At 40.9% G+C, this 27084-nt stretch overlaps 1 protein-coding gene across 7 annotated transcripts in view; it reads right to left on the reverse strand.

Annotated features, from left to right (window-relative positions):
- Positions 1-27084, reverse strand: part of LOC131184568 (NACHT, LRR and PYD domains-containing protein 3-like) — a 54278-nt gene that overhangs the window by 20212 nt on the left and 6982 nt on the right. For 3 of the 7 annotated variants that reach the window (XM_058156036.1, XM_058156046.1, XM_058156025.1), the window contains 7 exons: positions 23495-23527; positions 21782-21814; positions 19177-20935; positions 18294-18410; positions 13126-13296; positions 3051-3221; positions 2754-2924 (listed from right to left, as the gene is read on the reverse strand). In XM_058156036.1, the coding sequence (XP_058012019.1) occupies positions 2754-2924; positions 3051-3221; positions 13126-13296; positions 18294-18410; positions 19177-20935; positions 21782-21814; positions 23495-23527 (2455 nt within the window). Of the gene's footprint in view, positions 1-2753; positions 2925-3050; positions 3222-13125; positions 13297-18293; positions 18411-19176; positions 21815-22753; positions 22790-23494; positions 23528-27084 lie in introns of those variants that run through there. The other 4 variants (XM_058156082.1, XM_058156055.1, XM_058156073.1 and 1 more) reach the window with 4 other exon arrangements.

Consider the following 27084-nt stretch of genomic DNA (forward strand, 5'->3'; position numbering starts at 1 on the left):
AATTATTTGCTGATAATGGAACTGCCTCTCCCATCTTAATAATTAATTCAAATATTTATTTCAGATCCATCTTGACCCTTACTCTGTATATAACTTTCCAAAGTCAATATTGTCATTACCTTTTTGCTGTTTATTCAAAATTGAGAAATAAGATTTTTTTTATTACTTACATTTACGTAAAACTTATTTTGATTAGGATTGAAGAACAGTCACTTAGTATAATGAAATTTACTATTCTGATTGGTCTCATTCGAGACAATTACGAATCCGCATATAGACGAGAGGTTGAACGACTAGCCTTGTGGTGCAACCAAAACAATCTGGAACTGAACACACTCAAAACCGTAGAAATGGTGGTAGACTTTAGGAAAAACCCTTCCATACTTCCACCTCTCACAATACTTGACAACACAGTATCAACAGTAGAGACCTTCAAATTTCTGGGTTCTATCATATCGCAAGATCTCAAATGGACAGCTAACATCAAAAACATCATTAAAAAAGGACAACAAAGAATGTTCTTTCTGCGCCAACTCAGTAAGCTCAAACTGCCCAAGGAGCTGCTGATCCAATTCTACAGAGGAATTATTGAGTCTGTCATTTGCACCTCTATAACTGTCTGGTTCGGTTCTGCAACCCAACAAGAAAAACACAGACTTCAGAGGATAATTAGAACTGCAGAAAAAATAATTGCTACCAACTTGCCTTCCATTGAGGACCTGTATACTGCACGAATCAAGAAGAGGCCGTGAAAATATTTGCAGATCCTCGCATCCTGGACATAAACTGTTTCAACTCCTACCCTCAAAACGACGCTATAGAGCACTGCACACCAGAACAACTAGACACAAGAACAGTTTTTCCCCGAAGGCCATCACTCTGCTAAACAAATAATTCCCTCAACACTGTCAGACTATTTACTGAATCTGCACTACTATTAATCGTTTCATAGTTCCCATCACCAATCTCTTTCCACTTATGACTGTATGACTATAACTTGTTGCTGGCAATCCTTATGATTTATATTGATATATTGATCATCAATTGTGTTGTAAATGTTGTACCTTGATGAACGTATCTTTTCTTTTATGTACACTGAGAGCATATGCACCAAGACAAATTCCTTGTGTGTCCAATCACACTTGGCCAATAAAATTCTATTCTATTCTATAAAAATTCTATTCTAATACAAAGCAGATAACAAGCAATTTCCAGAAGTGATTAAGTTTGTGAACCCTGTGTCCTTGGACAATGGTAGCAATTGCTTAGCACCCAGATCTTGAAGCTCACCAGAGACCTTTATCTTATAGTCTCTTCATGAGGAGACTAGAGTGCTTGGGGGCAATCTTAAGCTCCCTTCTTGTCCGGAGAGGAATGCTGATTTTGCCACTGCTTTCCTAGTAGTCTGGTAAGTCCAAATTATTCAGTGCCAATAATAATCAAAGTAATATACACTACATAGCAAATCTCTCTTGAAAGTAAGACGGAAATTAAAATTTTCAATGTAGATTAGCAACTATCTCACAAGCCAATATTAATATTAAAGCTGATTCCCAAAGTAATAGCAATAGCACTTACAACTTACATTCCGCTTCGCAGTGCTTTACAGCCCTCTCTAAGCAGTTTACAAAGTCAGCCTATTGCCGCCAACAATCTGGGTCCTCATCTTACCAATCTTTGAAGGATGGAAGGCTGAGTCAACCTTGAGCTTGGTGAGATTCAAACTGCCAAATTGCAGGCAGCCAACTATCAGCAAAAGTAGCCTGCAGTATTGCATTCTAACCACTGCACCATGACAGCTCTTCTACAGATCTTTACTGTATTAAAGGAAGCTAGTAAACAATTGAAGAGAAAGTCCAGGAAGTGTTAACAAGGTGATGTTATCCACTCAAATAATGAAGAAAGAATGAACAAAGGTTACAGATCTATACCTCTGTAAAGTCTAGCTATAGATTTTTTTATTAGAGTAATTACTGTCATATCTACAAATTAATGAAGATGTCAGGCTTGTCCTAGCTTGGATGCTTAAAAAAGAAAGACCCTTGATTCCATTTGTAGCAAAGAGTATACTTTTTACTAAAGCCAAATGGTTACAGCATAAGCAAAGCTGAAGCTGACTATTTCTGCATAAATCCTGATTTTTCCCTTTCTCCAGAACCCTCCCCCTTGACTATTCATAAAACTTCCCTAGTATTTAAATTACGTGTTTGTATAACATTCTTATGGTTTGGTGCCTCATTGGTAGACATCCACATTCCATTTTCACACTTGGATCTTCCAGTCTGTTCCACCAGTTTGTTTCGGAATGGCACCTCTGGTTCCTGTCATGCTGTCAATCCCCTTTCCTGCATTCCCATTCTCTCTCCTCTCTGCATATCTGGCAGAATGCCAGTGTAGCAAAGTAGGCTGAAATGATTATGATGGCAAACCTGGCAGAAGATTTATAAATCACTGAGTTTATTTCTCCAGGAACAGATCTCAAAAAAAAGTAGCCCTTCAGGCAGATTCTCAGCACTTAACAGCAAGTATCTCTGCAGCAAGAAGAGACACAGCTCTTAAATCTCCTAGTAAGTTTAGGAGGGCATCTTAATGCCCTTTTGACTATGATCTGGATAGAATTCTATCTCAGAAAGCACAAGGAAGTAAAGTTAATGTGGTTATACATCAGAACTAACTGCCTTTCCTTAAATACTTTTCCAGAATTCAAGAGAAAATTATGTACATCAAACTAAAAAAGAAACATAATTGCTCACCAGAGCTCTTCTACTTTACAGTCTCGATCTTGAAGCCCCTCACATATCATTTTGAATGTTGGCTGATTTGGATACGTTAACACCAACCATAACTTTTTTATTGTCTGGCTTCTCCTGAATAAGTCTGCAACATGCCTGCTGCAGGATTTAGTAACAAACTCTCCACTAAGCCTATAAAAAAGATTCAAAATGATTAAAATTATTTCTTAAGAAACAAGCATGGGCTACATTGTCGTAGGAACTGAAGAGAATATGGTTATATATGGCAACTGAACTGCCTCTCCCTGGATCACTTACCATAGTTTTTCTACTTTACAGTCTGGGTGTTGAAGCCCCTCACACAGGCTCTTCACTGTTGTGTTATCTGTATTATAGAGATACAACTTTAACTCTTTTAATCTCTGGTCTCTCCAGAATACTTCTGTAAGATTCCAGCTGCAGAAACCGGTCATGGCCTTTCCATTAAGCCTGGAGGTATGAATCCCAAAAGTTACAATTATTTCTTGGAAAAGAAACAGACATAAACATTCAGTTCTTCAAGGAACTGAAGAGAATATGGATGTTTGCTGATAATAGAACTACTTTTACTTTTGGAACAATGACAAACATTAATTAGATTGAAAGAGAAACTCCAATATAGATAACCACAAGATTAGATATTACCAACTTGTATAGAAGTCAATGTGTCACTTAAAAAGCAGAAATATACCATTGGGCAGGGATGTGGTGTTGCAAGCTTTCAGGAAAGTGCAGAAATATTTCTACAAACTGTTCTTTGTAACCTGTTCCAGTAACTATATATGGTAAAGGAGGGGGCATCGAGAGTAACGTATGTATCAACATATGTATCTGGAAGGTGTATGATAAGAGTAGTCCATATATGGGTTTTTGTCTGTTTTAACCAATTAGGATAACTTCTTTTTGCTTATGACAATATCTGTAACCAAAACTATAAAATATTATGCTTAAGCCTTGCTCGACGCTCAGACCTTTGTTTTCCACATGAGTGGGGGTCTGTGTCCTATTTGCGCAAATAATAAATTAATTCTTGTTTCTCAAATCCTTCGTGGTCTTGTCTCCTCACTTTAAGACGTAAGTTTTCTATTACAAGATAAGTATCAGTACTAATATTTTGAGTTTTATGGTGAATTTTCTTAAGACAATATAAATCTAACTATATACATTTAATGAAGGAAAGAATGGAATAACTCTTTTTAAATATTATTATTATTGTAAATCCTTTATTTACTGATATTATATTTTTTATTCACTATGAGTTTTCCCACCTTTTTTTTTGTTTAGCTTTTTATTCTGGTTTTGCCTTTATGTTTCAAATAGAGAAATTATTGATCTTCCCAGGTTTTGTGCTGTCCAGCTCCTCCCCCCCCACACACACACATCAAGAATCTATAGGTATTTAGTCTACCCCTACAAACAGGTCCTCAGAAAGCACCCTCATTGCACAGATTCAGATCTGGAGCTCAGCACAGGAAAAAGCGCTGGGTAACTGAGTCCAATGGGCACACATGAAGTCCAGGAAAACAGTTTACAAGTTGAACGAGTCAGGATATATGGCACAAGCACACAAGGCACAGAACTGGGTAGGTTGCTCCAGCACTGCTCAAATCCTCAGAGCAAGATTAAAAGGCAATACTGGTGCAGCCCTTTATGAGAGGTGACTTTGCCTTCTTGTAAGTAGTCTAGCTGACCAGCATTGTGCCTGTCTCCACTCTGCTCTACTTGTCCTTAGATCGGGAGGAAGTGTGGACTCCAACTCCTCTTCATTGCTAACTGCTAACATTGCTAACTTCATTGCTAGCTGCTCCCAGTCCTCACTTGGAGACTGGCCAGGGGACAAGCCTGGCCAACTTGCTGCAGCTGTGCCTTGCCTCACTTAGCCTCAGCCTGTTGCTTGCCCAATCGACCCAATTGAGGCCGTTCCACCAAACTAGCACTTTTTGAGCCGCAATCCCCAAACACCCGGCTCCCTGCTTTCCTCTGCCGACTCAATCTCACCCTCCAAACTCATGCCAGCAGGGCATCTGGAGGCAGATCCATGACAAGTTTCAAACTACTATATAACAGCTATGCTTGATTATGATTATGACTATGATTATCCAGGGAGAAGAGCCAAGCCAGCATGTGAGCACGACATCAGTTCTAAAGCTCCTAATCATAACAAACAACTCTCTGTAAAATGGGGAACTCCTTCAATATCAAGGATAAATATAAAAGGAGAAATGCATTAGAATCATTTAAACAAAACATGCAGCCTTTGTAGAATCATAAGGCTGGAAGGGATTTTCGGGGTCTTCTGCCCAAGGCAGATTATTGTATCCTGCCCAATCTGTTCTTGAAGACCTCCAAGGCTGAAGTACAACAAGTCAGGGAGGCAAGCTGTTCCATTGATTAACTGTTTTTTTCTGCCAGGAAATTTCCCTTTTGTTCCAGATTGATCTCTCTTTAATGAGCTTCCAACCACTGCTTCTTGTTCTGCTCTCAGATGATTTGGACATACTCTTTTCTTTGATATTTATTTATTTATTTATTTATTTTTCATATTTTTATACCGCCCTATCTCTCTAGGGACTCAGGGCGGTTAACAACCAGATAAAAATATACAGATAAATACAGATAAAAACATCCATTAAAAAACTTATTATAATTGGCCGAATAATTAAAATGATGATAATAAAAATAATAAAATCCCCATTAAAACCAATTCGAATTTAAAATCTAGTCCAGTCCTGCGCAAATAAATAGATGTGTCTTAAGCTCGCGGCGAAAGGTTCGGAGGTCAGGAAGTTGGTGAAGTCCTGGGGGAAGCTCGTTCCAGAGGGTGGGAGCCCCCACAGAGAAGGCCCTTCCCCTGGGTGTCGCCAGCCAACACTGTTTGGCCGACGGCACCCTGAGGAGTCCCTCTCTGTGAGAGCGCACGGGTCGGTGAGAGGTATCCGGTAGCAGCAGGCGGTCCCGTAAATATCCCGGCCCTATGCCATGGAGCGCTTTGAAGATAGTCACCAAAACCTTGAAGCGCACCCGGAAGACCACAGGTAGCCAGTGCAGTCTGCGCAGGAGAGGTGTCACGTGGGAGCCACGAGGGGCTCCCTCTATCATCCGCGCAGCCGCATTCTGAACTAACTGGAGCCTCCGGGTGCTTCTCAAGGGGAGCCCCATGTAGAGAGCATTGCAGTAGTCCAGACGAGACGTCACGAGAGCGTGAGTGACTGTGCATAGGGCATCCCGGCCTAGAAAGGGGCGCAACTGGCGAACAAGGCGAACCTGGTAAAAAGCCGTCCTGGAGACGGCCACCAAATGATCTTCAAAAGACAGCCGTTCATCCAGGAGGATGCCCATCGGGGCCAATGACTCGCCCCCAACAGTCAGCCGTGCTGCAGCTGACTGTACCGGGATGCCGGCATCCACAGCCACTCTGTCTTGGAGGGATTGAGCTTGAGCCTGTTTCTCCCCATCCAGACCCGTACGGCCTCCAGACAACACTTCGATAGCTTCGTTGGGGTGGTCCGGTGTGGAAAAGTACAGCTGGGTGTCATCAGCGTAGAGCTGGTACCTCACACCGAAACCACTGATGATCTCACCCAGCGGCTTCATATAGATGTTGAACAGAAGGGGCGAGAGAATCGACCCCTGCGGCACCCCACAAGTGAGGCGCCTCGGGGTCGATCTCTGCCCCCCTGTCAATACCATCTGCGACCGATCGGAGAGATAGGAGGAGAACCACCGAAAAACGGTGCCTCTCACCCCCAATCCCTCCAACTGGTGCAGCAGGATACCATGGTCGATGGTATCAAAAGCCGCTGAGAGGTCTAATAGGACCAAGGCAGAGGAATAACCCCTATCCCTGGCCCTCCAGAGATCATCCACCAACGCGACCAAAGCCGTCTCAGTGCTGTATCCGGGCCGGAAGCCGGACTGGAACGGGTCTAGATAGACAGTTTCATCCAGGTACTGGGGTAATTGACATGCCACCACACTCTCTACAACCTTCGCCGCGAAACGAAGGTTGGAGACTGGACGATAATTACCTAAAACAGCTGGGTCCAGGGAAGGCTTCTTGAGGAGGGGCCTCACCACCGCCTCTTTCAAGGCGGCCGGAAAGACTCCCTCCACCAAAGAAGCATTCGTAATCTCCTGGAGCCAGCCTCGTGTCACCTCCTGAGTGGCCAGTACCAACCAGGAGGGGCACGGGTCCAGTAAACACGTGGTGGCGTTCAACCTACCCAGCAACCTGTCCATGTCCTCAGGAGCCACAGGGTCAAACTCATCCCAAACAATCTCACCAAGACCGCTCTCCGACGTCTCACCTGAATCTACCCAATTTTGGTCCAGACCGTCCCGAAGCTGAACGATTTTATCGTATAGATAACCACTAAACTCCTCAGCTCGTCCCTGCAATGGGTCATCCCGCTCCCCCTGTTGAAGGAGGGAACGAGTCACCCGAAACAGGGCGGCCGGGCGGTTATCTGCCGACGCAATGAGGGAGGAGACGTAGCAACGTCTCGCTTCCCTCAGTGCCACTAGGTAGGTCCTACTATAGGACCTAACTAGTGTCCGATCAGCCTCCGAACGACTGGACCTCCAAGAACTCTCTAGGCGTCTTCTCCGGAGTTTCATCCCCCTCAGCTCCTCGGAAAACCAAGGAGCCGGTTGGGACCTGCGCCGGGTCAGAGGCCGCAAAGGCACAACACGGTCTAAACCCCCATTCCCAGGCCGCGACTAGTTCCTCAGCCGTGCCGTGAGCCAGAAACGGCCCAAGCTCTGTCCGGAACCTCTCCGGGTCCATCAGGCGCCTGGGACGGAACTAACGTATTGGCTCCGTCTCCCTGTTGAGTGGCGGTCAGAAAGTCCAGGCGAAGGACAGAGTGATCTGACCATGACAAAGGTTCAGTGACTATTTCCTTCAAGTCCAGATCCTTCAACCACTGACCAGAGATAAAAATCAAGTCCAGTGTGCCACCCCCAATGTGAGTAGGGCCATCAACTACTTGAGTCAGGTCCAAGGCCGTCATGGAAGCCGTGAACTCCCGAGCTGCTGTCGATGACGTGCCGGATGATGGCAAGTTGAAATCCCCCATGACTATAAGTCTGGGGGTCTCCACCGCCACTCCAGCAAGCACCTCCAGGAGCTCGGGCAGGGCAGCTGTCATGTAGCAAGGAGCCAGGTACGCGACAAACAAGCCCATCTGACACCTATGACCCCACCTCACAAAGAGGGATTCACACCCGGCAATCTGAGGTACAGTGGTCTCCCTCGGCTCTAGACCTTCTCTAATAATAACCGCCACCCCCCCACCCCTACCCTGAGCCCTCGGCTGATGAAATGCACGGAAACCCGGTGGGCACATTTCAACAAGGGGCACGCCCCCTTCAGTGCCTAACCAGGTTTCCGTAACGCCTATAAGTTCCACAGCGCCCCCCTGAATAAGATCGTGTATTAGGGGGGCCTTATTGACCACGGACCGTGCGTTGCATAGCATAAGCCGAAGGCCCAGGCTCTGAGGGTCTTGACCATCCGGGGAACGGGACAAGTCAGAGGGATCGGGGCGCGCAATCACCTGTAAACATCGAGCGCGCGCCCCCACAAAACGATATGATCCCCCACTTCCGCCATATCTGCCCCTCCCACTTACCGTACAAATAGGACCACCCCCACTAGAAGGAACATACTCCCCCCCCCATAACCTCCGAACCTATTAAATAACCGCCGCGAGCACACGCAGGAACTGGTTCCCCACGACGGGCTACCCCCAACACCCACCCTAGCCCTCCCACCCCTTAAAAACGCCCTATCTAAAAAAACCCAAAGGCTCTTTTTCTTCGCATGCCACCTCTGTGGATCCCAAGACCCGTCATTGAGGCCGGCCCTTGATAATGAAGCGGGCCATTCCTGCGAGGCGGGGGCACCTCACAGGCGCAAGAGTTCCAATGCAGAATATCGCATATATAAATAACTAAAAGCATAAATAGGAGATAGAGGCCGACGAGAGGTAATAATGTCTAGGATGGCAGAATATAATGCCAAGTCCAAATGGATACCCATCCTCTGATAAATCTTCAAATGGTGGCTGGCTTAAAGCTGGTAAAAGATGGAATAATAGGCAGATATAGTCTGGTGATAAAATTATTACTACTCTGCCCAAAGCTCAGTCCTAAAATCCATAACTGAAAGAGGTGGTATTTCTCTCCCCGTCAGCGGCGTCACAGATGTTTCCAAATAGATGTTTCAAAATAGGACCCCCAGTAGATCACCAATCAGTCTCCAATCATCTTCCCCAAAAGTTCCAAGAATGGCCATGACCCAAGAGTCTCAACCGGCCATGTAAAGTGCATGATGACAAAATGCAGATGACAGATGTTACAGTTGACAATGTAACATTATAGTCCCGGGAAGAAGCAGGCCCAGCTAGGCCAAACCAGGCCGAACTAGGCCAGGAAACCTCAGCCTCCTTCCCACTCCTTTCCACCTAGAGCTCCAGGTCCTATCCAAGGTCTGCCCGCTCCACCGGGCCAGGCCTAACCGAAGAACCAACCAGACCCCTCCAATGGGCCGGCACGATGTAACAGGCCGCGGATATCACTACGGCGAGGAGGTCATCCACGCAGAAAGTCTCAGGCAGGGGCCACAAGGGGGACCTTTCACAGCCCCTCACCCCAAGCCAATCCACCAGATCCAGAAAAAACCTGGGAGAAGACCTGGGAAGACCGGGAAGAGCCGGAACAGTCCAGAAACGCCAGATGTCCAAACGGGGAGAAGAAACAAGCCGCGGCCTTCCAGCAGCCAAATACAAGCCGCGGCCTCGCCTCGCGCCCGGTAAAATGGTAAGATGCCGCCGTCCGCAGCTCGCCCTCCCCGGTCTCGTTCTCGGCAGCCGTGAGTCCGAGGAGGTCCACAGACCCCTCCCACGGCTGCCAGAGAGATGATACACCTGACCGGGGGGCGCAGACCGCTCGGCAAGCCACCTGGGCGCCGCCATCCCCTCCTCAATCGCCCGTCGTCGGCTCCGATCCCTTGTTAAGCCGCCATCTTGCGCATGCGCAGAGCCAAAATTCTCCTCAAGTACTGGAAGACAGCTGGAAGAAACTGGAAGATAGCTCCTCAAGTACTGGAAGACAGCTGTCACATCACCCCTCATTCATTTCTTCTATAGGCTACGCATATTTAATTCCATTAACTGTTAATATAGGAGTAGGAGTAGGAGTAGAAGTAGGAAACTTCTTTATTCGCCAAGTATGGTTAGACACACAAGGAATTTGTTTCCAGTATTTAAGTTCTCCGTGTACGTACTGGTAAGTTGCAGATCATAAATCATAATATACAATCTTGTATTGTACCTTATGATATAAGATACTTGTTTGTATCTTATGATATAAGATACAAACAAGTAATAAAACATAAGATACTAATAGGAGAAGATAGGAAAGTTGAGAAAGATTAGAAGGATGAAAAAAATGAGAACGATGAGAAGGATAATAGCAATACAGCCCTACTACATAATATCTTTAGGCATAAGAGAGTGCTGAAGGAATTAGGCATTTAGCAGAGTGATGGCATTTTAGGAGAAGTTCTCCTATTCTACCACTTTTTACAATATTAGACAACACAATATCAACAGTAGAGACCTTCAGATTTCAGGGTTCTATAATCTCTCAGGACTTGAAATGGACACCTAATATCAGAACCATCATTAAAAAGACACAATAAAAATGTTCTTTTGACCCTTGATCAAGGAACACGATCAACGCTGACGCTTCATTGGTAGAGGAGTTGAACACCTTCATCCGCTATGAGGTGAAAAGACCAGATCCTATAGCCGCTGCCCTCCAGCCTTCGGATTCCCAGCCACTCACTCTCTATGAACACCAAGTGAGAGCTGTATTGAAAGCTGTGAATCCTTGCAAAGCTGCAGGCCCAGATGGGGTGCTGGGGATAGTGGTAAAGAATTGTGCCGACCAATTAGCAGGGGTTCTAATAAAGATCTTTAATATCTCCCTGCAAACAGCCTGTGTTTCATCATGCTTGAAAGCAGCGACTATTGTCCCAGTCCCGAAGAAAACAGCAATTAACTGCCTAAATGACTACAGTCCTACCACATTAACATCTATAGTGATGAAACGCTACGAGAGATTGGTTTTCCAACACTTTAGGACATGCCTCCCTCCGGACTTCGACAAATATCAGTTTACCTACAGGGGGAATAGGTCTACAGATGATGACATAGCTACTGCTTTACATTCTGTAGCGAGCCATCTGGAGAAACCCAGGAACTATGTCAGGTTGCTTTTCATAGACTATAGCTTGGCCTTCAACCCCATTCTGCCGGGCATCCCTATCGAAAAGCTGACTGACTTGGATTTTCCCTCTTCCATCTGTGACTGGATCAAAGGGATGAGGGTAGGGTCTGTCATATCCACCCCCGGAAGCTTAGCACTGGCTTCCCACAGGGCTGTGTGCTCAGTCCCTACCTGTATTCACTGTACACACATGATTGTGTATCGTCAGATCCATCTACTATGATCATTAAGCTCGCAGATGACACCACTATACTGGGTCTTACTACAGATGGAGATGAAACAGCGCACGGGGGGAGGCTGAAAAACTTTCCACATGGTGCTTAAACAACCTGCATCTGAACATCAGCAAGACCAAGGAGATGGTGTTGCATTTCTGGAGGAAGAGAAAGGAACCTGCTCCACTTTACATTGAGAGGGGCTATGTAGAGTTTCCTACTTTAAATTCCTGGGAGTCCATCTCATTGAAGACCTCACCTGGAAAAACAACACGATCCAGGTGGTCAAGAAGGCTCAACAGAGACTCCATTTCCTTAGGGGCTTGCATAAAAACAGGGTGGAACAACAACTGATGACCTCCTTTTACCGGTCCACAATAGAAAGCGTCCTCACTTATTGTATCACAGTATGGCATGCTGGTCTGACAACCGCAGATAGAAAAACATTACAGAGGTTGTTGAGTACAGCACAAAACATCTGGGCTGTCCCTTGATACCACTAGATGAAATCGTTAGGGCTCATTGCCTTAGAAGAGTGACGAAAATTGTCAGGGACAACTCTCAGCCTGGTCATCACTTCTTTACCCTCCTATCATCAGGAAAGCGATATATAAGTATAGCCAGTTGCACAAACAGGCTGAAGAACAGTTTTTATCCATGGGCTGTCAGACTCCTGAATGAGAAAAAACATTATAACTATGTAGTATGATGGACTACAGGGCCGGCGCAATGTGTAACATGTTCACAATGGTGCAATAGGACTGGGTGTTTTGTTAATATGATTTATTGGGTTAGGGATTTTCTGTCTTCACTGTGAGTTGTACTGTGTTGGGGGGATACACTAAGGGAGCTCAACTAATCTCATTGTACATATGTTGTGCACTGACAATAAAGATTTGAATTTGAATTGAATTCTTCCTCTATCAACTCAGAAAGCTCAGATTGCCCAAGGAATTATTGATACAGTTCTATAGAGGATTATTATCTATCATATAATCATATAGATTAGCCCCCAGAGCCCTTTTAGTTTTGTTGCTCTTCTCTGCACTCTTCCTATGGAGCTGTATCACACTGCTGAATCATACTTAAGTGATGATCCATTAGCAGGATGGTCCACCAAGATCCTATCTATCTATCTATCTATCTATCTATCTATCTATCTATCTATCTATCTATCTATCTATCTATCTATCTATCTATCTAATATATATTAGATACATATATATATATAGAACATATATAACAACAGAGTTGGAAGAGACCTTGGAGGCCTTCTAGTCCAACCCCCTGCCCAGGCAGGATCTATCTATCTATCTATCTATCTATCTATCTATCTATCTATCTATCTATCTATCTATCTATCTATCTATCTATCTATCTATCTATCTATCTATCTATCGTATGGCATGTGTTAGCCAGGGATCATCGAGGTGGCTGGCTGCCTCTGTGAAAGGATTTTTTTCAGGCGGTGTTATCTTTACCTGCCTGAATGCCAGTAGGCAATCGGTGGAGGGTCCTTTCTTGTCCCTCAGCAGTTTATTTGCTCATGGGAATCGAGCCATTGAGCTATTGGACCTCAGCGGTGTGCAGGCCCAGCGTCTTACCATGTGAGCCACCTTGGCCCCACCCCCCTCATAATCACTACTGCTGAGCCAAATACAGCCTATTCTATACAAGTGCATTTCCCTGCCTAAGTGCAGGACCTAAATTTTCTCACCACTGAACTGCATCTTCTTCAATAGGGCCCAAAGCTCAATACTGTCAAGACCCTTCTGAATCTTGAGTCTGTCTTCCAATTCCCCCCAGCTTTGTGTCAAACTGAAAAAGAAATATTGATCACTCACTCCAGTGTTTCTACGTTACAATATGGATGTTGGAGCGCCTCACACAGCAATTCCATTGTTTCGTGATTTATGACTTGAAAGATTAAATTTAACTCCTTCAACTTCTGGTTTGTATCAAAGATTTGAATAAGTTGCCTCCAGCAGGACTGTGTAAAGTGCAAATTCTCAAACCTGAAAGTGCAGTAAATATTCAGAAGAATTAGAATGATACTTTCTGCTTCGGTTTACGTTTTATTTATTTTTATGAGGTATTTATTATAATTTTCAAAGAAGAATGGAAAGAAAAAGAGTATTGCTACAAAATTAGATATATGAAAATAGATGAATAGATAATAATTACAGACACTCAATAAAATTATAGATATGGGAACCAACAAAACTAAAATATCATATGTCTAGATCAGTGGTTCTCATTGGGGGTCGAATGACGATTTGCCAGGGGTCGCCTAAGACCATCAGAAATATGGGAAGTATACTTGCGAGTCAAAGAATTGCACTCCAATGGTTGACTCCACAAGCCAGCTGCAGGCTCTTCAAATCGCTAGCCGAATTCGGCTTCAGGCGCAATGAATTAAAAAAGAGAGAAATCTTTGCTCTGATGTCTCCCTCTCAAGCCAGCTGCAATCACTCCCAATCGCTAGCCTAATCTGGCTTCAGGCATTATAAACTTAATAGGGGAGGAGTCTCCGCTTTAATGCCTCCGTCCTCAAGGCAATCGCAAGCAGTTCAGATCGCTAGCCAATATGGCTTCAGCCCCAATAAATTCAAAACGAAAATAATTTTATGGTTGGGGTCGCCACATCGTGGGGAATTGTATTGAAGGGGTCGCAGCACTATAAAGGTTGAGAACCACTGGTCTTGATAATAAATAAAACATTAAACTGTCCTATAGTGTATAGATTATACAACAAAGTAAAAAATAAATTCTGAAACACAAATGTTGGGTTTGGTACCATTTAATGTATGTAGTTGTCCTCTAAACTGTATTCCAAACAGAATAGATTTCTAAATCCAATATCCTTTTAAAATATGAAGTGAACTTAGATGTTGAACTACACTCCCATAATTTAGTTAGCCATGGGTCAACAGAGGGGATCACCATCTTTTTCAAAAAAAGAATATATAAAATTCTTGTAACTTCTAACATATTCAATCTTATTAGAACTGCAGAAAAAATAATTGCTACCAACCTGCCTTCCATTGAGGACCTGTATACTGCACGAATCAAGAAGAGGGCCGTGAAAATATTTGCAGATCCCTCGCATCCTGGACATAAACTGTTTCAACTCCTACCCTCAAAACGACGCTATAGAGCACTGCACACAGAACAACTAGACACAAGAACAGTTTTTTCCCGAAGGCCATCACTCTGCTAAACAAATAATTCCCTCAACACTGTCAGACTATTTACTGAATCTGCACTACTATTAATCATTTCATAGTTCCCATCACCAATCTCTTTCCACTTATGACTGTATGACTATAACTTGTTGCTGGCAATCCTTATGATTTATATTGATATATTGATCATCAATTGTGTTGTAAATGTTGTACCTTGATGAAGGTATCTTTTCTTTTATGTACACTGAGAGCATATGCACCAAGACAAATTCCTTGTGTGTCCAATCACACTTGGCCAATAAAAAATTCTATTCTATTCTATATATATATATATATTGAAGAAATATGTGGTTTAGTAGCCTTTGGCAACCAACAAGACAGCAAGCAGGATGCCTTCCACAATCCCATGACAAAGCAAGTTCAGACAAAATTTTGAAAAAATGTTTTTGTCCAATATGATACAAGGGCAATTATTAAGATAGCTACAAGCTTGGCACAAGTCGAGATGGGGAATCCAATCACAAGTGAGACTTGCAAGGATAAAAGATAAGAGGCCTGATGATGGGAAACTTGAGAAACCTGTGGCTTAAAATGTTGTTCTCAGAATTTGCTCTCAGGGAGTGAGGCCAATAAGTCACCCATACTGATATTCCACCCAATATGCAACTTTGGCCGTTTTCTTCTTAGCATTGGCTCCTCTGCAGGTTGTCTTTGTTCTTGCCAAATTTCTCAGATCTACCAGGTTCTGTTCTATTTAAGGCTGTCACTGGTGAACTCAAGGCATCCTAGGGGCTTACTGGAACTGACTCAGCCAGGGTGTACTCATTGATTCTGCAACCAAAATTATCAAAGCCAAGACTATTGTCTTTAGAGCCTTTAACTCTACTTCTTCCCCATCCTGCTCATCAGATAACATGACCAGCAGATCTATAGCAACTCTGAAGTCAAGCATGGTAGTGTAAAGAGTCAGATGTCCATGGCCACAAGCTAGTTTAGACCATCCAGTTCATTAGTTACACACAGAATTGTCAAAAGACTAAGGGTGGAGGAGAGTCAACCAAAGGGGCAATAATGGGCAGGTGCACATAAGAGGAAAGTGGGAGGAGGGAATGACAGCTTGATGAAGAACAGTGGAGCTCTGAGTATTTGTGCCAGCACTCAAAGTCGTACACCTTAGAAAGAATTTGGTTTAGCCCAAATATCTCAACATTCTGTGAACACCTAGGTGAATCTTCATTGACTGGAGACAGACTGGTCATGGGGGTAAGCTGGGATGAGGGGAATCTTTTTGCATGGGAACCTTAACTCTATCCTGAACTTACTGCAGTCAGCATCTTTTAGTAAAAGTATCACTTCACCTAAATGGACTTGAGGGTCTTTCTTTCCTAAGGAATCAGATTGTGGAATATGTCTCTGGCATGTAACCAAACCATTCTGAACTCATAGAGTAGACACAGTGCTGAATTCAGATACCTAGTGAGGGTGGATTTGAAAACTGTTGTCTCTAATCAACACCAAAAGGCATTAATCTTATATCAATTTGTGTGAAGGGATAACTGCATAACCAGGTGCAAGCTAATATCCTGATTTCCATTTCTATTCCAGTAACAAGGTGGGAACACTATGCTGGGGAGAAGACAAATGATTGGAGTATTGTTGAAGTGAGGCCAGCTATAGCTCCAAATACACAATAGTCTTTAGGCCACATGTTACAATGTATGAAAAATGAAACTGTTCCATTTCAACACCTCTAGCTCTCATATTTCTTATAGAAGGACAATATCCTAATAACAATAAACCTAATCTTGCGTAGCTTCTTCTCCAAAAACACTACACTACTAACCAGAGCATATAAAACATTTGCTAGACCTCTGATTGGCTGGGGTGTGTCCTGTGTTGGTGGGGGCTTGGTTGTGCTCAGTCTAATCTGTGCTGCAGGGGATTTGAGCTGGTGAGCTGCACTGCTGCTGTTTGGCTTTGTGGTCGTGGTGCTACATCTTCATAGTGGGTGTCAGTCTGCTGCATGTATGGATTGGAGGGGTTTGAAATGGCTAATGTTGCAGCTGCGGTCTGGCTTCTGGTCCTTGGTCGTGCTTCATGATCAGTGTGGGTTTGGGTGTGCTTTCTGGGTGGATGTGTGGTGGTGACATCCTGTGTGGACCTCGTGAGTGTGGGTCTGGTGTCATTCCTCGTGTTAGGGACACGTTTGTCAATAAGGGCAGGTTTCCAAATGGCTGGTAGGCGGAGGTATCATCTCGTTTGTTCATGCTGTGTGCGTTTTCTATCTCAATGGCTTCTCTGATTATTCTGTTGTTAAAGTGTTCAGTTTTGGCGATAGTTCTGGTCTTTAAAGTCAATATCATGTCCTGTGACTTTAAAGTGTTGGACCAGGAAGAAGTTGGTTCCTCTTTTGAATGAGTTCTTGTGTTCTTCAATGCGTGCACTTATTCTTCTGTTGGTTTGTCCAATGTATGTGGTGGGGCAGGCGGTGCATGGGATTTCATATACTCCTTGATTTTCTAACTCAATTTTGTCTTTGGGGTTTCTTAGGATGGTGGATATTTTTTGGTTTGTGCAGAATGCTGTCTTGATGTTATGTTTGTGGAGGATCTTGCTGATTCTGTCTGTGGTGCCTTTTATATATGGGAGGAGGGCTGTGCCATTTTCTTGCTCTCTGTCTTGGGTTTTAGTGGGGGGTTCTTTTTGGATTAGTTTGGTAATCTTATTTCTCTGGAAGTGCACGCATTGAAGAACACAAGAACTCATTCAAAAAAGAGGAACCAACTTCTTCCCTGGTCCAACACTTTAAAGTCACAGGACACGATATTGACTTTAAAAGACCAGAGCATATAAAACATTTGCTAGACCAATTCTTGAATACAGCTTGCCTGTCTGGAACCCATACCTCATTTCTGACATCAATATAATTGAACGTGTCCAGAACTATTTTACAAGAAGAGTTCTCCACTCCTCTGAATACCACAAAATACCTTATGCCACCAGATTTGAAATCCTGGGCTTAGAAAATTTAGAATTACGCCGCCTTCGACATGATCTGAGTTTAACTCATAAAATCACCTATTACAATGTCCTTCCTGTCGAAGACTACTTCAGCTTCAATTGCAACAATACACGAGCACACAATAGATTTAAGCTTAATGTTAATTGCTCCAATCTTGATTACAGAAAATATAACTTCAGTAACAGAGTTGTTAATGCTTGGAATAAACTACCTGACTCTGTGGTCTCTTCCCCAAATCCCCAAAGCTTCAACCAAAAACTGTCTACTATTGACCTCACCCCATTTCTAAGAGGTCTGTAAGGGGCGTGCATAAGGGCGCAAGCATGCCTACCGTTCCTGCCCTATTGTTTTCTTTCATTAAATCCAATTAACATTGTTATTACATACTCATACTTACATATATGCTTATATATTGTATAGTTATTACATGCTTATGCTTATATATATTGTGTGACAAAAATAAATAAATAAAATAAAAATCCTAATTCTATGGCGCGAAAAAAATTGCCAAACTGAACGATTCTGAAAGATATGCTACAGAGGATAAGAGTCCTTAAGTGAATCAGTTAAGGGGCAGTGGTGGAAACATGGGTAAATTTGAATGGGGTACAAGACAATTCTAGTCCTGATTACATCATGTGGAGGCAACAATATTACATTCTTGGGGATCTCCGGATGACCTAACCTATGCCTTGGATGGGATTGCCTTGGCTATTAATCATCTTGAATTGTAAATCTGGGTGCTAAAGTATGTATTAGTTTCTTTATCAATAACATCTGTGATAAAATGCAAGCACTTTCTTACCTCAGGACTTTTAGGTTTCTCAGCTTTGTCAGAGATTTTAATAAATGTTCCATATATTCTTCATCCACTATAAATGGCTTCCAGTCCGTTTGTAAATTAGCCAGATGTGAAGGTACTCTTGTTGAGAAATGGAAAAATAGTAGTATAAAAAGACCATATTGTAAATGAAATGATTATGGAGTTCTATATGCAGAAATTAAGACTAAGATACAGAGGTGGGTTTCAGCAGGTTCTGACCTGTTCTGGAGAACCGGTAGCAGAAATTTTGAGTAGTTTGGAGGACCAGTAAATACCCCCTCTGATTGGCCACACCCCCATCTATTCTCTACCTCCCAAGTCACAGCTGATCAGGAGGAAAAGGGGATTTTGCAGTAACTTTCTTCTGGATTGGGGACAGAATGGAGATTTTACAGTATCCTTCCCCTGGAGTAGGGTAGGAATGGAGATTTTAAAGTATCCTTCCCCTACCACACCCACCAAGCCACACCCAATAAACCATGCCATTCACACCAAGCCACACCCACAGAACCGGTAGTAAAAAAAATTTGAAACCCACCCTGGAGTGAACAGACAGATTATCAGACAGAAAAGCAAACAGTGAATCAGGCACTTGTGAGAGCTTCTGGATCAATGAGCCAGAGCAGATGAAGCCCAATACAGATAACAACAGAACACATTTTGGTAGAGAGCATAATATATTGTTTTTAAAGGCTATATAATGATTGAGACATTCTTAATCTAACTGCTAGAAGTTATTTATGCATATTCTAAAAATGCATTTTTAACCCATATTTATATTTTGGAGAGTAGGTCTGAGAACAGCAGCAGGATTATTATAATCTGAATTAATACCCAAACGTTATAAACTTTCAAAAACACTTACTCATTTTTTGGACAAAATAATCCATTATCTGCCTGATATAGAGATGTAGGGCTTCGAACATAGAGATACTCCAAATTTTGGCAGTGCTGTATACAATAGGCCAGGATCATCAATTCCATATCTGAGTGGCAGTGATAATTTATTTCAGTGATAGCACATAGCGCATTTCTTACAAAATTCTCATCTTGTGTCTCATATAAATAACTAAGTATTTCTTTTTCCAAATAGAAATGAATTCTTATATGAAAGGAGTTGTATAAATATAACATATGATTATCTTGTGTGATCCAATTTAGGTCGAGCGAATAAATTTTTCTGTTAATGTTCTCTTTTACCCAGTCTAATAATAACTCTTTACTCCTCTGAGAAATTATACATCTAAAGTCTTTTTTCAAATTTTTCATTCTATTTTCTTCATTTAGAAAACCAAAAAGGAAGCGAAATCCTACTGCAAAATCAGACTCAAAATATATATTATGTCTACGTAAAAGTGTTTTCAAATTACTATTTGGGTTTTGAGAATGCCACTTCTTTTTATCTTCTAGAACATAAAGCAAAGCAGCAAAAAACTCTTGGAAGCTTAAGTGAATGAAACTGAAGGTTTGAATACGGTGAATATCCTGTTTGAAGATGTTCTGATTCAGAAAGAGGGGAAAGAAGTCATCCTGAACCAAACTGTGCTTCTTGAGGTCTTCTTCCCTAAACAGTATTTGCTGTTCCCAGATGCCTTCTGCAGCCAAAGAGCAGAAGCTTTTCAACTTTCTTTGGACATTCTGTTTGGCTTCTTTGTGGTGAAACTTTAACAAGCTGGAGAGATACAGCATATAGATTGCAGTGAGAGTGCATGGCGTCTTCTGAAGATCTATACCTTCCTCCATCTCTTGTTTCATCACTGTGCAGATGATCCAGCTCACAAGGGGAATGACACACATGGTGAAAAGTGTATCATTTTGTTTCACAAATCTGAGAGCTTGAGTTGCTTGGTCTTTATTTTTTCCAAAAAAATTCTGGAAATATTCTTCCCTCTTCTCTCTAGAAAACCCCAATATCTGAAAAAAACGTGGATATTCTAAACATTGATGGAGTGTATCCAAAGCAATAGGTCTTGTTGTGATTATAAGAGAGGATTCAGGAAGAAGCTTTTTTTGAAATAAACTCTTCAAAAGAATTCTCACTGGCTCCTTTTTCCAGGGATCAATGCAAAAGTAGTTTTCGGACTGATCAAAGGAATACCTGAATTCATCAAACCCATCAATTATGAATAGAAGTTTCTTTTCATTCTTCAGTATGTTTTGAATGACATTTTCTACTGCATAACCGCTGGGACATTGTTTTGAAATTATCTCTGCAATGCTACTCTTTTCTGACTCTGTATGGAGATTCAGCTCTCGACAATAAATATAAAAAACATAATTAAATCGATCAGGGTAAAAATCTTGAGAAGCCCAATTCAACATGATTTTTTTTGCCATTGTAGTTTTTCCAATTCCTGCAGCTCCTTGCAACACAACAGTTTGTGGAATTAGTCCATAGTTAGGGTTAAATAATGTTTCAATCTTGGCTGAAGACTCAGTTCTCTTGCTGATTTCAGTATGCACCCTTCCTATTGCCAGAATTTCATATTTTCTTTCCAGTTGAGACAGTTGACCATCTAGGATGATTAGCTCTGAATATCTCTTATTTAGGGACACATATTCACCAGGAGTAGAATTAGGATCTTCAATCATTTGAAATTTTTTTTTAACATAGCTTCTGTAATCTAAAGCAAGAAAAAAAATCAAATTAGAATTTTTAAAAATAAAGCCTACAAAAGATACTCAATTAGGTGTTTTGTTACTGGATCGTCTCCTTGAAGCCATCCGGATCCACCCTCTGGATTAATATGTTTACAGAAATTGTAGGAAACTCTATTAATTAGTTAATCAAAATAGGAATTGATTTCAATATGCAAATGTTCGTTAATAAATACATTAAATAATTATTTATTAACTATTAACTTCTTTTTCCACATAATATTTCTCAAATAATTGCACTCAACACTAATAGGTTATATAAAGATTTTTCTTTGGACCTTGATAGATGGAGGTTTTTAAACCTTATTCCCTTGGAATATAGTAAATACTCTCAGAATGAATTTAATACCAGCGTAATATATATGTTCTGTCCTCACTACATGTGTGCAGCTTGACATGCAGCTAAACCCACTTATCCTCCAATAAAACAGACGGTGTGCATATAATTGGATGCTTTATTGAAAGAATAGGATATGGTGAAACTTGGGAAAATAAGAATACATACGATGAGAACCAAATACAAGACAGGCAATATTGAGTTACTGCTAAACATAACAATTAATAAATAAAAGTAATCTAAATCTCACCAGTGATGCTTTGTGTGTAGGATGTGGGTTTGTCCTTGGACGACACAGATTAAGATGGATTCTTCTTTGTGCTTTATGGCCAGCACTGCAAGAACCACTCTGTAGTTTTCCACATCAGGATTTTGGGTGTGATTAATATTCACAACAGTTTCTTACATAATGGGGATGGAGATGGAAGGACCTGTTCATGCTGAGTTAGCTTTAAACATAAACAGATTCACTTACCTGATGAATCTGGCAGTTGGTGAGCATCAGCATCTGCAAATGAAGATGGACTGAATTGATGAAATACAAATTATAAAAATAGGTAAATTCACAGCATTTTAAAAAAATAGGTAAATACATGAGTTATAGAGTTAAACAGCAACTATGTCTGCCTACATTTACAATGTAACTTAGATTTCTTATCTAGCAGTTCCTATGCATTTCTATAAATTTCTTTTTGGAAGAGTGAGACCTACTATTAAACTACTCCTTCCACTACTATGACTCCTATGATACTAAACCATTCCAAAAGAATATCAAGATCATTGATATAAAAGGCCATCCAGAGGTCAAGGAGGGTTAGGACAGATGTGGTTTCCATTTTCCACTCCCATTAGAGGACATCCATTAGTCCTCTAGACCAGTGGTGGGATTCCAATTTTTTTACTACCGGTTTTGTGCGCGTGGCTTGGTGGGTGTGGCAGGGGAAGGAAACTGCAAAAATCCCCATTGCCACCCCACTCCACGGGAAGGATACTATGAAATCTCCATTCCCGCCCCACTCAACGGAAAGGATACTGCAAAATCCCCATTCCAGGGGAAGGATACTGCAAAATCTCTATCTTCTACACTTCTCAAGAGAATTGGGAGTCAATGCCTTTTTTCTTTTTCCCTTTTTATGAAACACTTTCCTTTTTTCTTCCTTTTCCATTCCATCAGTTACCGTTATTATCATTTTCCCTTGTATGTTATATTCTGACAAGCTAATACAAATTGAATATAAGAAAAAGAAAGGGGTGTATGGGGACGTCCCTCTTTCCTTCCCTCTCTTCCTTCCTTTTTTATGGCCAGCACTGCAGGAACCACTCTGCAGTTTTCCCCATCAGGATTTTGGGTGTGATTAATATTCACAACAGTTTCTTACATAATGGGGATGGAGAGGGAAGGATTGTTCATGCTGAGTTAGCTTTAAACATAAACAGATTCATTTACCTGATGAATCTGGCAATTGGTGAGCATCAGCAGCTGCAAATGAAGATGGACTGAATTAGTGAAATACAAATTATAAAAATAGGTAAATCCGCAGCATTTAAAAAAAATAGGTAAATACATGAGTTATAGAGTTAAACAGCAACTATGTCTGCCTACATTTACAATGTAACTTAGATTTCTTATCTAGCAGTTCCTATGCATTTCTATAAATTTCTTTTTGGAAGAGTGAGACCTACTATTAAACTACTCCTCCCACTACTATGACTCCTATGACACTAAACCATTCCAAAAGGATATCAAGATCATTGATATAAAAGGCCATCCAGAGGTCAAGGAGGGTTAGGACAGATGTGGTTTCCATTTTCCACTCCCATTAGAGGACATCCATTAGTCCTCTAGACCAGTGGTGGGATTCCAATTTTTTTACTACCGGTTTTGTGCGCGTGGCTTGGTGGGTGTGGCAGGGGAAGGAAACTGCAAAATCCCCATTCCCTCCCTACTCCAGGCGAAGGATATTGCAAAATTCCCATTCCAGGGAAGGATACTATGAAATCTCCATTCCTCCAGTTACCATTATTATCATTTTCCTTTTTATGGCCAGCACTGCAGGAACCACTCTGCAGTTTTCCCATCAGGATTTTGGGTGTGATTAATATTCACAACAGTTTCTTACATAATGGGGATGGAGAGGGAAGGATTGTTCATGCTGAGTTAGCTTTAAACATAAACAGATTCATTTACCTGATGAATCTGGCAATTGGTGAGCATCAGCAGCTGCAAATGAAGATGGACTGAATTAGTGAAATACAAATTATAAAAATAGGTAAATACATGAGTTATAGAGTTAAACAGCAACTATGTCTGCCTACATTTACAATGTAACTTAGATTTCTTATCTAGCAGTTCCTATGCATTTCTATAAATTTCTTTTCCAAAACACTACACTACTAACCAGAGCATATAAAACATTTGCTAGACCAATTCTAGAATACAGCTCACCTGTTTGGAACCCTCACCATATCTCTGACATCAATACAATTGAGCGTGCCCAGAAATATTTTACAAGAAGAGTTCTCCATTCCTCTGACAACAACAAAATACCTTATCCCACCAGACTTGAAATCCTAGGCTTAGAAAACTTGGAACTCCGTCGCCTTCGACAAGACCTAAGTTTAACTCATAGAATCATCTATTGTAATGTCCTTCCTGTCAAAGACTACTTCAGCTTTAATTGCAATAATACAAGAGCAACCAATAGATTTAAACTTAATGTCAACTTTAATCTAGATTGCAGAAAATATGACTTCTGTAACAGAATCATCTATTGTAATGTCCTTCCTGTTAAAGACTACTTCAGCTTTAATTGCAATAATACAAGAGCAACCAATAGATTTAAACTTAATGTCAACTTTAATCTAGATTGCAGAAAATATGACTTCTGTAACAGAATCATCTATTGTAATGTCCTTCCTGTTAAAGACTACTTCAGCTTTAATTGCAATAATACAAGAGCAACCAATAGATTTAAACTTAATGTCAACTTTAATCTAGATTGCAGAAAATATGACTTCTGTAACAGAATCATCTATTGTAATGTCCTTCCTGTTAAAGACTACTTCAGCTTTAATTGCAATAATACAAGAGCAACCAATAGATTTAAACTTAATGTCAACTTTAATCTAGATTGCAGAAAATATGACTTCTGTAACAGAATCATCTATTGTAATGTCCTTCCTGTCAAAGACTACTTGAGCTTTAATTGCAATAATACAAGAGCAACCAATAGATTTAAACTTAATGTCAACTTTAATCTAGATTGCAGAAAATATGACTTCTGTAACAGAATCATCAGTGCTTGGAATACTTTACCTGACTTTGTGGTCTCTTCCCATAATCCTAAAAGCTTTAATCAAAAACTTTCTACTATTGACCTCACCCCATTCCTAAGAGGACCATAAGGGGCGTGCATAAGCACACAAAGGTGCCTACCATTCCTGTCCTATTGTTTTTCTTTTCTTCTTCCTATATATATATATGCTTATACCTCCTTATATTTACTCATATATATGTTTATATACTATATAATCTTTTTGTATGATACTTACATATATTGTTATGACAAATAAAAATAAATAAAAAATAAAAAATAAAATAAATTGAATATAAGAAAAAGAAAGGGATGTATGGGGATGTCCCTCTTTCCTTCCCTCTCTTCCTTCCTTTTTTATGGCCAGCACTGCAGGAACCACTCTGCAGTTTTCCCCATCAGGATTTTGGGTGTGATTAATATTCACAACAGTTTCTTACATAATGGGGATGGAGAGGGAAGGACTTGTTCAAGCTGAGTTAGTTTTAAACATGAACAGATTCACTTACCTGATTACTGATCGACCTCATGGCTTTTCTCACAGCCGGAAAGCCCCAGTTTCACTTTTAGCACCAAATTGAACTAATCTAAATTTAGCTAATCTATTTCACCACTGAGTGATTAATGCTGTCTGGCTGAGGAACTCAGGGAATTGAAGTCCACAATAAAATAAAATAAAATAAAATAAAATAAAATAATAAAATAAAATAAAATAAAATAAAATAATAAAATAAAATAAAATAAAATAAAATAATAAAATAAAATAAAATAAAATAAAATAATAAAATAAAATAAATAAAATAAAATAAAATAAATAAAATAAAATAAAATAAAATAAAATAAAATAAAATAAAATAAAATAAAATAATAAAATAAAATAAAATAAAATAAAATAAAATTTATTTATTTTATCAACTACATGTTGAGTGCGGTTGATCAGCTATTTATGAATCCATCTGGTGGTGATGTTGTCTAACCCACATTTTTCTACTTTATCTAGTAGTAGGTTATGGTCTACTTTATCAAATGCCTTACTGAAGTCCAAGTAAATTATATCGACTGTATTCCTCTGGTCCACTAGTTTTATCACTTTGTCAAAGAATGCAATAAGATTACTCTGACATGATTTGTTTTTGACAAACCTATGATGGCTTTTGGTTATTACTTTGTTTGCTTCTAGGTGTTTGGTGATTCGTTGCTTGATTATCTTTTCCAGAATCTTCCCTGGTATTGAGGTCCAGCTGTTAGGTCTGCAGTTTCCTGGATCTATTTTTTTCCTTTTTTGAAGATGAGAACTACATCAGCTCTTTTCCAGTCCTCTGGCAGTTCCCCTGTGCTCCAGAATCTTTGAAAGATATAGTTCAGTGGTTCTGAGATCTCGTCTGCCAGTTCCTTCAGAGCCTTGGGGTGTAATCCATCCAGTCCTGGTGATTTGAACTCATCTAGAGTGGACAGGCGCTCATTTACAGTTTTCTTCCCTATTTTGACTTGTGTTCATAATCTATTTTTTGTGGTGCTGTTTTTGATAGGTTGGACTGTTTTTTCCCTTTGTGTAAAGACAGATGCAAAAAAACGAGTTAAGTAGTTCTGATTTCTTCCTGTTGCTTGTCACCTTCTTGCCAATTTCTCCCAGCAATGGGCCAATTGTTTTTTTGACTTTTATCTTGTTTTTAACATGTTGGAAGAAGCTTTTTAGTTTAGCTACAAATATTCTATTCTCCTTTATTGGCTACTTTCCATCCATCTTGCAGCTTTCCTTCTTAGGGAGGATGGTTGAGACGGTGGTGGCATTGCAACCTCAGACCTCAGACTATCTTGGAGCAAATGGATTATACTACCCTTTTCACTCAAGTTTGAAGCCCACATACATAAACAGCATTAGTCATGGTCATGAATGACATCGGGTGGGATAAGGATGGACATAATGCATCCATCCTTGCTTTTCTTGACCTCTTAGCTGCTTTTGTTATCGTGGTATCCCTTTGGTCTAAGTTAGGGAGTTGAGGTGAGTGTTCTGTGCTGTTTTGCCTCCTTCCTCCAAGGCTGGTCCCAATTAGTGTTGATGGGAAGTGAGAAGTCTAACTCACAGCCCTCTTTTGAGGGGTGTTGCAGGGCTCGGTGCTTTCTCCCTTACTTTTTAACATCTACATGATCTATATTGAAACCACTGGATTACATCACCTATTGCTTGAGATGAGGTATCATTAGTATGTGTGTGATACCTCAGTTATATATCTCCATTCCAGGTGATGTGAGTGATGCTGTGGATGTTCTCTCACAGTGCCTGGAAACTGTGGAGGACTGAATGGGGAACTTCAAATGAACCTTGATAAGACAAAATGGCTGTGGTTGATCCAGGGGTGAAATGTAAAATTTGTTACTACTGGTTCTGTGAGCGTGGCTTGGTGATGGTGGTGGGGTAATGCGACTGGGTGGGCGTGGCCAACTTTTTAAAAAACTTTTA

The sequence above is a fragment of the Ahaetulla prasina genome, chromosome 1 (assembly GCF_028640845.1).
Source record: "Ahaetulla prasina isolate Xishuangbanna chromosome 1, ASM2864084v1, whole genome shotgun sequence".
In the NCBI taxonomy this organism is placed as follows: Eukaryota; Metazoa; Chordata; class Lepidosauria; order Squamata; family Colubridae; genus Ahaetulla; species Ahaetulla prasina.